The sequence below is a fragment of the Dermacentor variabilis genome, chromosome 1 (genome assembly GCF_050947875.1).
Source record: "Dermacentor variabilis isolate Ectoservices chromosome 1, ASM5094787v1, whole genome shotgun sequence".
Classification (NCBI taxonomy): Eukaryota; Metazoa; Arthropoda; class Arachnida; order Ixodida; family Ixodidae; genus Dermacentor; species Dermacentor variabilis.
This window is the reverse complement of record NC_134568.1, coordinates 277,105,334-277,117,178: the sequence shown is the minus strand read 5'-3', so window position 1 is coordinate 277,117,178 and position 11,845 is coordinate 277,105,334. Positions and strand designations below refer to the sequence as shown.

At 48.2% G+C, this 11,845-nt stretch overlaps 1 protein-coding gene across 2 annotated transcripts in view; it reads left to right on the top strand.

The window, feature by feature from the left end:
- Window positions 1-3,011: 3,011 nt before the first annotated feature.
- jp (junctophilin) overlaps window positions 3,012-11,845 on the top strand; it is a 107,109-nt gene continuing 98,275 nt past the window's right edge. Inside the window, exon 1 of one of the 2 annotated variants that reach the window (XM_075676245.1) lies at window positions 3,012-3,572. In XM_075676245.1, coding sequence (XP_075532360.1) covers window positions 3,194-3,572 — 379 coding nt within the window. In that variant the 5' untranslated portion in view covers window positions 3,012-3,193. The remainder of the gene's footprint in view (window positions 3,573-11,845) is intronic. The other variant, XM_075676244.1, reaches the window with a different exon arrangement.

Genomic DNA, 11,845 nt, shown 5'->3' with positions numbered 1-11,845 from the left:
AACATTTTTCCCACTCTGTTCACAAAAATTGTACATTGGGAGAACTTCACTTCTTGCAAAATTTGTGCGAGTACATCTTGAGTGCGTTCAGTTCTTGAACAATACCTTGTTGGATATGTTGTCAACCAAATGAATAAAAAAAAGAGAAAGCTGCGTCGTTAGTGTCAAAGCTATCCGAAGTATATAGGGCCGCGATATGTAACGATGCCTTCCACTCGATTCTATGCCGCTCTTCACTCACCATTCACGGTCAGCTGATGGTAAAATTATAACAATTAACTTCTTCTAAATGGTAAAAGTAAAATCAGAAATTAGGGACATCGGAGTGGAGCTCGGCCGCTTGATAACAACGCTTTGACCCGCCGCGGTGACTTAGCGGCTACGGTGTTGCGCTTCTAAGTACTTGATCACGGGATCAAATCCGGCCTCCATTTCGATGGGGGCGAAATACAAAAGCGCCAGAGTCCCGTGCATTGGGGGCACGTTACAGATCCTCTGGTGGTCAAAATTAACCCAGAGTCCCCCCCCCCCCCCCCCCCTGCGGTGTGCCTCATAATCAACTAGCGGTTTTGGCACGTAAAACCCCAGAATTTATTCCAATTTTTAACGCGGTGCCCTGTGTCACTGCCCGCGATGACGCAGGCAGTGACGTATAGAGCATGATGCGCAGCCAATAACTAGGCTGGGTCGAATCAGGCCAAAAAAAGAAAAAAAATAATAATAAAGAAAAAGAAAACAGAAGAGCGAGTTTGATCTCCGTATACGTTGAATGCGCTTGCCAGCGGCCCGAATATCTATCATCTAGTGTTCGATTTTGTGACTGTGTTATGAAGATAGCTATTTCGGAAGTTTATGACTGAGTTAGACAAAAGCTATCGACTCATTCATTGTTATGATTGGACCCGTACATACTTACAATGCATTCTATGAAACGTCTGGGCGACCGAAAGCTTCGTGAATCCATACAAGTGCCTGCCCTTTTAGCATGAGCTCTCGAGTACATTGAATCGTCAAATAACAGAAACCAAACGCAGAACTGGCACTCACCTGCGCGCTCTTGACAATTAAAGGCAGTCGGCCGCGTGCACCGTTGCAAGTCTTGGCAGCGTGGTCGCCAGTAAGCATGCTCAGAAGGACATGTAAACACACGTGCTCATGTCGCCGATCGTTTGCATCTTGCACGCTCGCTTTTAACCAACAAGGACTACCTTTATGCGTTGCGGCGTTATACGCGACTTTACATCCCATCTTTGATTGTTACAAGTGTGATATTTAAAGGAAATTTTCGCGCTTACATTAGTGCAACACAGTACACAACTTCGAAGTAGATTTCCTTCAAGGGACGACTCATTTTGTCAGTTGTGTGCTCCGAAAGTCCGGAAGAAGTGCTCATTGAAGGCGAACGCCTTAGATGGCTTATGAGTCGAAAAATCCGACGACCGTCCGGAGTTATGGCACCAAAATTCAAGCTCATGCGCCAGTAAGCCATCAATTTTTTTATCAATAAAAGAGCTCGATTATCTCTGTTCTCGTTGAACGGGCACCCTTCTAAATAATCACTGTGACAACAAAAGTGTCTGCGTGTGGTTTTTCTCGGTTTTGTTCATATTTGCCCAGCAATGTACACGTGTCTTATGACGCTCGGAGGAGTATAAGTACTCCTGCAATAACTGGAAATAATTACGTTGAAAGTTAGCTCTGTGGTGTTTGTCTATTTGCCTTTCCTTGTCCTTCTCATTCTGCCTGCACTACTAGAAAGTAGAAGGCACCATATATACAAGTCCATGTAGCTACCCTCGTAGATCGAAGTGTTAAAAATAAAGAAAATTCATTCAGTGAACTTGCGTATGTGTCTTAATGGCCTTCATATACTTGTCACGACCTTTCTAACGTACCATTAACCACGCAGAACCAGTGGCGATGTCTAGGCAACCGAAAAAGAGAACAAGTAAAGAGAAAAACAAGAAATGGGAAGTAACAACGCACTTGAATGAGAATGTCAAAGTAATTTAATAAATTTCTCGGGAGCGCGCAGCCTTTCGCATTCATACCCGCCGCGGTTGCTCAGTGGCTATGGTGTTAGGCTGCTGAGCACGAGGTCGCGGGATCGAATCCCGACCACGGCGGCCGCATTTCGACGGGGGCGAAATGCGAAAACACCCGTGTACTTAGATTTAGGTGCACGTTAAAGAACCCCAGGTGGTCGAAATTTCCGGAGTCCTCCACTACGGCGTGCCTCATTATCAGAAAGTGGTTTTGGCACGTAAAACCCCTTAATTGTTATTATTTCGCATTCATCCTCATTAGCGTATGCTAAAGTGACTGTCAACTTTTTTATAGGTATTACCGCGCACATTTTACAAACATGTTTAACTACTTAGGCACTGGCATTGTATGTGTTGTTTAGTCGTCTGACATTAATATTAAGACAAAGCCACGATTCAGCATTAGTTTGAAAGAAAACTCCTTCAATCTAGCTGCACTTCCCAACTTTCGCACCTTCTTGAGCGATTTTTATGCTTCGTAGGAAACTTATTTATTTGATGAGATTTCCATACGGACCTTAGGCTACACAGAAGACAGTGAGTGAAAAAAACTTTTCAGATTTTAGATGCACAAGTGTTATCAATACCTAACCGCAAAAAAAGTGATAAGGAGCAATTGAAATAAACTCTTGGTAGTGACCCACACTTGATGCTTAGCAATCACGCAAATCTTCTCGTGGCGGTTATCGACGTTAATGCGCAGCCTCTAAATTTTCCTTTGCTAGATTTTCCTTCGCTAGTTAATGCATCCTAAGCACAGAGCAGAATTACAAACGCTGCTAATTATGTTTTTCAGCCGAGTACCTAAACCCCGCCGATGTGTAGTCGACACTGGGCTTCACTGCAGAGCAGAGTTGTCGCGCAGAGTAAACAGCATTTGCACACTGGATCGCGCGCCGGGGGAAGCGGCGTTGGCGGCGCGCGCCGAGCGGCGGCGCTCGGCGCCGTCGTCGCTGACCGCACGAGGGCGTGTTCCGAGAGAGGCGCTGGCGCCTCGCGCGGCGGAGCGGGGATCGGCGCGCGTCTCGCAGGGGGGGGCGGCCGCGAAGACTGCGAAGCCGCCCGATCTGTCCTTCGAACGACCCCGAACCAGTGGGAGCACGACCGGGGAGATGTCGCCGGTGGCGACGGCCGTGCCCTGCTAGAGGATGAGCGGCGGCCGCTTCGACTTCGACGATGGCGGCACCTACTGCGGCGGCTGGGAGGACGGCAAGGCGCACGGCCACGGCGTCTGCACGGGCCCCAAGGGCCAGGGCGAGTACTGTGGCTCGTGGCACTACGGCTTCGAGGTGTCTGGCGTCTACACGTGGCCCTCGGGCAGCGGCTACGAGGGTCAGTGGCAGAACGGGAAGCGGCACGGCTTGGGCGTCGAGACGCGCGGCCGCTGGCGCTACCGCGGCGAGTGGACGCAGGGCTTCAAGGGCCGCTACGGCGTGCGCCAGTCGCTCATCTCCGGCGCCAAGTACGAGGGCACCTGGGCCAACGGCCTCCAGGACGGCTACGGCTCCGAGACGTACGCCGACGGAGGTCAGTCCGCCCCGACCTTGGGCGCCGCCGCCAACTATTTTCGCGCTAACTCCGGTGACCGTACCTGGCGTCGCGGCCTGTAACCATGGCGACCGAGACGCCCTGCTGGCCACATCCCTGGCCTCTCGGTCTCCCTGGCTTTAGGGCCACCCAGCACACCGCGTGCGCTAAGGGCACGGCCCGCAAGTCAGCGTCAGGCTATATATAATACACACACACACACCAAATAGCGGCCGTGCTCTTTGGCAATGTGTTCCTTCGGCCACTCCCCACGCCCCATCGAAGCGGGAATCTTTTCTGCCCTGATCAGGAGCGAGGTTCACGATTTTCGTTGGTGCTTGGCCGACGTTCCTCGAATGGCAACGGTGCAGGATGCGAGCGGTCCATTTCAATGAACAGACACCGCCAGAGACACATCAATGGCCACGTTTGTGCGCTTGGCCGTGGTTCCATGCATGGGTATTTCTCAGCATGATGAAGTAAACGGTCCGCCGCATGTGTGAAAGTGCATAGCGAAGGAGAGACTAGAGTGCTCCGATCTCAAGTATCGAGGACGAAAACGCAACGCTCATCTGTTTTGAACCGCATGCAATATAAAGGCAACAACCTGTTTAGACATGAACTCGGAAACACCTTGAAACAGACCAGCACGAGTGGAATTGTAAAACACTTTTTTAACACGATAACGGCGCGCACGCCTCTAGCTCGAAAAGTGAACGTGTAGTTTACAAACAGTAGGGCGTTATCACTTTTTCTTTTTGTATGCGAATTGCGTATAAATGCATCACAGAGAGCGCCAATCTTGTTATACTTGCAAAGGGTCAAGTACGTGATTGCTACGAGACTTCTTTTATGCTCATTTTATTAAACGTGTTTTATGCTCACGAACATGTCATGAACATATTCGCATCAGAGTGACTGCTATTCTACTGAACGAATTCCTTCCATTGCACCCTAGAAACATTTATTTCCTTTTTCTTCAGAAGTGCGTCATCGTATCTCAAAAGAAAAGTGACGTGTGCAGCGTGACATAACGAAATTACTGGCAGTACACGACAGAAAGGTATATTGCGCCATGTTGCGGCTGCCCTGTGGCCCTGTCAGTGGAAATTCGCTTGAGTCTCCTACTCGCTGCTTGCACGTTACTGCTCAGTGAAGCAAAGATGAGACAATAAATATTATCACATTGCGCGCGCCGAAGTGAAATACAGCGTAAGCTCACCGTTGCCATTCTAACATCGCGTCCCCGACGAGTGACACCTTTTAAATGCGCAGGCATTTCGACTGCATAGGTTTTATGGTAAGAAAAGGCAAGCGTGCGAAACACTGACGTGAGAAGAACAAGGACTACGCAAACACAGTGCATCGCGGGGTGAAATCAACGGTCGCTTAACACACATCTTTTATAACGGATATGACGTCGTACGAAACTGTAAGACAAGCGCTTCACGTCAGCTATCCCGAACAGGGCGAGCTTTTCTTTCTCGTTGCTGGTGTGCGGGAAAGACCGGTTAACCTGCACTTGGGAAAGTGAGCGCCGGGGACGAGTGTTGGCCCGAGAGTCGAACCGCGCCCTCTGACACGAAGCGGCGCTCACCTGGCGCGCCCCGGGTCTGCTCGAACAATCAAGTAGAAAGCTTCGCTCCGCTTCCTTTGCCGTCGCGTGTATACCGAGCCGCGCTATTTACAGTGCCGCGCCGCCGGCACAAAGAAAGTCGGCGCGTTCGAAGCGAGGCAAGGAAAACCTCGGCTTGCCCTGCAAGGCGTATGGCGCGTATACGACGTAGTGCTCGCATTATTTGGCGTTCACGTTAAGTTTGTCCGCGTACGCGTTCATATTGCCCGTACGGCATGTCGTGCTTCAAAACACAGGTTGCACTGTAGTGACGCTCCTGTAAGCTGGAGCTGTTCGGAGAACCTCCTTAGAGTGCGCGTGAGGGGTTTCTGTATCGCGGGAGACTGTTTCGGACAGCGGCTGTGTTTATCTGAGTGACAGCTGCGCAGTTGGTTGTGACTTTATTAGCTTGGAGATTGGAGAGTGTGGCATTTATCTTATTGGGAAGTTGGCGTGATCGCTGCAAAAGCGTATAATGAAACAGCGAATAATGAGCCACAAGGAAGAGGGAACCGGCTCTCGCCTCTGTCTTTTCGGCTCGTTGTTCACTGTTATTTTCTCAAGTACTTGGCGAAATTATAGTGCGCGCCATAATGGTTCCTGGTGCTGCTATTTTTCTATTGATTATGGTTTCTGAAAGTTTTTCCTGCTCTGTAGAGGCTCCCCGGGTACGTGTGAGACTAATGTGAAACGACTACATTAAATCTTGAGGTATTCACTTTCCGAGTCGAGGTAAACACGTGGCGAAATTCATGTGCAGTGCTTGAATCTTGAGTGTATGAATATGCAGATTTTTCCTGTGGTATACTAAATTATGCACATTTCTTTAGATATGGACGACGTGTAAAACGTGCATTTCGCGTCAGGATAATGTTATTGAAGCTACTTACCTGGTTCGATTTCTTCCTTCTGCTTCGCAGCAGTCAGCGCAATAATTAACCGTAACTTCAGCTATAGTCAAATTTGTAGTACTGGGCTCCAACGTGCTTCCGTTTGCGGTTCTAAGTTCTTTGCTTGCGGATAAAAAAAGGCAGTATCAATGACTCGCATGCTTTGTATATGTTTTTTTTTAAAATCCCACTCCATTTCTTTCATCCCTGACCACCTCAACTGCAGTGGAATGCCAGGCTAACCTCTCCACGTACCATTAAGCTTTCTCTCCTGAGATGTTACCTCCAGGTTGCTTTACTGTGCCGATAGTCATGTGTGATGGCTGCAGAAACCACCCTCGATTAAGGAACGAAGACAAACAAGGAATTCCCGCTTTTGACGGCACAAAACGTGGCTTGTCACTGATGTCACCAGTGCGTAACCAGAGAGAGGCACATGCATATTTGATGACTAACGGGCTCGCAGCTTCTTTATGCCAACTGAAGCGACTGGCCCTCATAGTGTATGCAGTTTATAATTTGAAGGCAGATATTTCCTATCAGATGCCTACAATATGTAGCCAGACGGAAAACAGCACTATGTGTTATTTTAGGGCACTGATATGCAAGAATTGCATCCTTCTAAAACCAACCTGCAGAACGAAACGGAAATAAAAGTTAGCACGCACGCGGTAGACGTACGGTGGTCCTGAGAGCCGAAAGACCCCGAGCTAGATAATTGGTAAGTGCAGAGCTGAAAACCAAAGCGGTCAACGTCCTATGGCTTTTTATGCGACGAACAAGCTGCCGCAGAACTTCGGCAGTTTAAAAGTAAAGAAAAACAAACAAACAAAAAAACGACCCTTTCCGCAATGCGCGTCGCGCCTTTCTAGAGGTCAATAAATTTCGTTCGTCCACTTAAGGCTGCAAGAAAGCTTTTTTTCGGGTCAAAGACGTTTGTAGATTACGTTTATCTTGCTACAGTTCTTTTAATCCAGTGATACGTTCTGGTAAACGAAAATTTAGCACGCACGTCAAACCACGTAGTTTTATGTGTCGCAGTTATTGTAAAATTGTTTGACATATCTGCATTTCAGAATATGAGTGCCAGCCTCCAAAAAATAAGTGCGATCGTCCGAGTCTGAAGCCGGTGAGACTATATTCTTCATATTTATTATGAATTCAAGCTCGAGATACCTGCCTATACACCATTCTGTTAGAATTTACGTTGCTAAGTATTAAGTGAAAAATAGGATTGAGGTTGCAATGAAAGCAGTGTTAAAAACTGAACGGTTTTGATCTTTTAAATCAATGTTCGCTTCTTCTTGTGGCAGGTAACGTCCTGAAACTTAATATCAGGCGCAGCACACCAGCTTTACAGTGCAGCGCTTTGTGATTTACCTACAGACAGATTGACGCTATCCGCACACAAGTGTGAGTATGTACTTTATGGGCAGAAAAGACTTATCCGCGTCCGTGCTCTAATCTTGAAGAGCAACTCTATAAGCAGCCGCGTTTTGTCTAAGTGACATAACATGAGCGAGGCTGGAAGAAGGCCTCCCTGCTCCACTGCATCGCAGGCCGTCAAAAGGACAGACAGTCGCATTCCACGTCACCTCTGCAGATCTCCGTAAATCAGAAAAAAGAAACTGCAGCAGACCTCCAGTTGAAATTTATATGCAGCGACGATTTTTGTGACGCATGAAGTGTCGAAACACGAGTGCACGCACGCACACACACAGTGCGGGCGCACGCAAATTACACCGAACGTTTTTTGTTTTTTTTTAAGAGGAGTTGGACTACTATCCAGTACCAGGGATGCCTTGAACGCACCACGGTTTCACAGGCAGCATGCGTGTACGTACAGTCAACAGCAAAAGCTTACGGGATGCGGTTTCCCCTTCAAATGTGAATTCCTGCACTGTTAAGGCATGACACTTCGTATTTAATGAATCGCTGTGTAGGTGGCGAAGGCTACTACAGGCTGGGACATTTAATTCGAGGCTGTGTGACCATGCTTCGCGAGAATTCAGCTTCTTGGCATATTCTGCGTTCCGTAAACTTTTGCGGTTGACTGTAGGTAGCGCAATTCGAATCCATTGTATGCGCAAGAAGCGTTTACTTCCTTATTACAACGCAGCCGCGTATGCGCGAAGGCGAGCTTTCTGGTTCCTTTTTTTTTTCGTCCGGCACGGCCAGCATCGCCGCTGCCGTGGTCGCGCGAAGGCAAGCGCCATCAGGTGATGCTGCTAGGAACCCAGTGGCGCGCGTGCTCCGCTGTGATTGGTTGGCCTATTCGGCATAGGAACAGCCAGGCCGCAGGGCCCACGGCCTCCTTCGCATTGCTGATTTGCACTTTTTGACGCAAAACTAATGCAGTGTTGTCTGGCTGGTGTTCGTGCTGCAACTAAGGTTGCATTTTAATCTAATTTGACTCGGGGCCCTTCACCTCAACCCGCCTGTGAAAGAGGCTTGTCTATAAAGCCGTGCTTGCAGTGTCGTCTTAGAGCGCAGCAATTCGTAACCCCTCTGGCTGAATTCTGTCCTTTCCCTTCTCTTAGGCCTATTAATTATCGGCGTGAAAAGCGTGATTTTTTTCAGCAAAATGTCAGTCTAAATACAGAGCGATACATGACGGCTCTTCTTTCTTCGCACATAATAATCTAACGCTTGGTTTTTATTTAAATGACATCGAAAAATGGAAATCATATTCGATTAGACAGTCGTAACCGTGTTTCTTTTTATATATATTAGCCTTTTTTTTTTGCAGGGGCATGGTTCATTAGTCTTGACTACCACGCCAACAAAGACGATCTCGATAAGCATAAGGTTTTGTTTTCGATTTCGTTCAAGCTTTTCTCTAAGAGACTCCAGTGCATCCGCGCTTACCTATTGCACGTGGTATATAGATACACAATATATTCTACAAAAGTGAGCGCTGATTATCTAGCTTCATGTTTAGTATGTTGTGAAGAAGTAAAGCAACTTGCGTCGTTCTTCATTTAAACGCTAGAGATATATGTTCTCATGCACGAAATTCCCAACAATTTCTGCCTACAGTTCAAATTGTGAAGCAAGCAAACAGAAAGGAAAAAAAAACAAATAAGAAAAAAGAACAAGTGAACACTGACAAAACACATCAAAAGTTTGAAACGTAGAGCACGACGATGTAAAAGGTAAAATGTGACAAAGAATATCTGAGAGTGACAAGAGATGCAGTAATACAAGCAAGAATGACAATAAGGAAACGTGGGAGAAACTTCCGAACAAAGACAAAAAAGAAGAGCTAAGTAGTAGGTTCCTGTTGTCGGATAGAGTAAAACGACGGGAGAATAGGGAGCAGCGAGAGTAACGGGCAATCTTAGTCGGCACAGGGGATCAATATTTTTTTCTGTCTGGGGATGCGCATCCACTCGATACGGTCGCTAAGTTTTCCCCAAGACCTTCGCCCGGTTGTTTTCTTTTCCCGTTCTCTTGCTCGACCCGAGTCAAGAAATTGGGGCATTGACTGAAACAGGAAATCAGGGCCAGCGCGCCGATTCAGCGAGGCGGCCGTGAGAGCCCGCGCGGCGTCTTGGCATGCAGTCTCCGTGCGCTGCTGCCTCTGACAATGACAAACGAGCCGGAGCTCTCGCTGCCGCGTAACAAAAAAATAAATGAAAAGTAGCTTGCCGCACTGTCCCGGAACGCGCCGTACGGCGCGGCACGTGAAGGAACGGCCCGATGATTGCGCGGGGCCGCGAGGACCTGTGTCTGCAGCCGACGGCCCTGTCGTCAGCCTTATTTAGGCGCGTCCCAGCAGCGAGGGGAAAGAGATTCCGGCTCGCAAGTAGAGCGCGAAAGCGCGAAAGATGGTTTTCGCGCAACGTCGCTCTCTCTTCGGCGCTAATGCGACACCATTGCTGTCGCTCCGAGGGAGCTGCCGGTGATTTGTCAACGTGCCGCCCTAGAGCACCGCGGTCAGAACACGTGTTCTTGACCTTGGAAAGCAAGGGGCCGCGCGAAAAGGGGAGGAAGCTAGGTGAGGTACGCGCCGGAGCCGGCACCGCAGGAGAGGAGCCGATCGGGCCGCGAGGCGGCTGGGAATTGATGGCCGGGGCCTCGCCGCGCGCGCGCTTACGTGAACGGAGCTTTTGTTGGCCGGCACGAACGGCGCCTGCCCGGCTGCGCCCAGGTTTTCGCCTGATTCGGCGCAGTCTGGTATCCCTCTTGCATGTCGCGAAATTTAGGAGCATATAAATCGGTGCCTGTACGCGTCAGCCCTGAGTGTTTACGCATTCTTGCTCATTACATCAGGGAGGCGAATAGGGAGCCCCTTTCCTAGGTTAGACCTTGTCTGCATCGAAAGAGTCGATGACGGGCCGAGCTGGTGGCGCCTTGAAACTCGACATCTTGATGCAACTAATGCCGCCTAAGTCCTTCTAGAAGTCGGCCAACGCAAAAGACGCTGTCACGGGGTGTAGTTTTTGCTACGTCTTCGGGCGAACGAACAAAGGTGTCGGGGACTGCCTGGTGGCTACGGGTTCCGCTGTAAATGAGGGCTATGAACTTCACTGTAAATCCGTATAACACCTTCGACATGCCTCAGCTATACGCGTGTTGTGGAAGTTGTCATACGTGAATTCCATATCGCTGAACGAAAGCACTGTCCTCAGGCTTTGCGCGTTGGGCTTCCTCTCTACCTTATGTTTGGTGCAGGAAAGCACGCTTCGGAGGGGCTTCGAGGGCGCTGAGTTCCCACGTCTGCTGAACCCTTCTGATTTTCTTATATTTAATTGTTAGAATTATTTTGTGCACCCGGTGCCGTACTCACCTGTTTTTTGAGTTTGTAATATTATGTCACTGTTTATTTATCCAAATATTTATTCTCAATTTATCCAACTACGAAAGGATACCATATTTATAGTCGCGAAGCATTTATTGCAGCGTCCTGAATCTTTGCGCTTTTATTCCTTCGGGTGAGCCTGCTTTCGGGTTTCACATTCTTTATCGAGAGCACAACTCATATCGTTGAATATATTTATTTTAGATGTTGTTTTTATGCTTGACCAGCTGATCAAACTGTCTGTGTCGGTAGGCTCCTAGTGGTGCCAAACACTACCAAACTGTTCATGTTGAGCCAGAGCAAAGTAAAAATTGGCCACTCACTTAATCTTATGCCAGTTCGCATACGTGCATTACTGTCAGTCAATAAGTATAAAATCTAGCGCAGTTAGCGAATTCATTTCATGGCTGTCTTTTTTTCTCATGCAGCTTTTTTCCCCCTAGTCCCAACCACTTAGGTGAAACTCCATGTATGTGGTAAATAAATGAACTTCAACTTGAACTCGAATCGCTACAATGTGGAAGCCAATGGATGCCCGAAGAGATAAATGGGGGATACAATGGAACACAATTATGAACACACTTTAAGAAAATAACGCGGTAAAAAGGGTCAAATTGTGCCAATATATTGACATTGTTATTTAATAACGGTAGGCAAACGAAAAGGTAGGCTACACAGAGACAGGTGCTGTTCGCACATATTGCGCGCTCGCGGCCCTTTAAAGGACTCGGGTTTGGCTTACCTTTCCTCAACTTTCTTCTCCGGCTGCACTGCTAAATTCATGTAAAGGAAAAAAAAATCAACGAGCCTATTTTACCGTAGTGTGTTTCCTTGCTCCATGCATTGCGACTACGAGAGCGCGCCATGCATTTGAGGGTCGTATTCATTGTGCACTCGTGGCGGTAAACATGCAGTGATTACCTGCGACGAAAGACTTTACAAACATGCAAGCTTACAGCGTTGT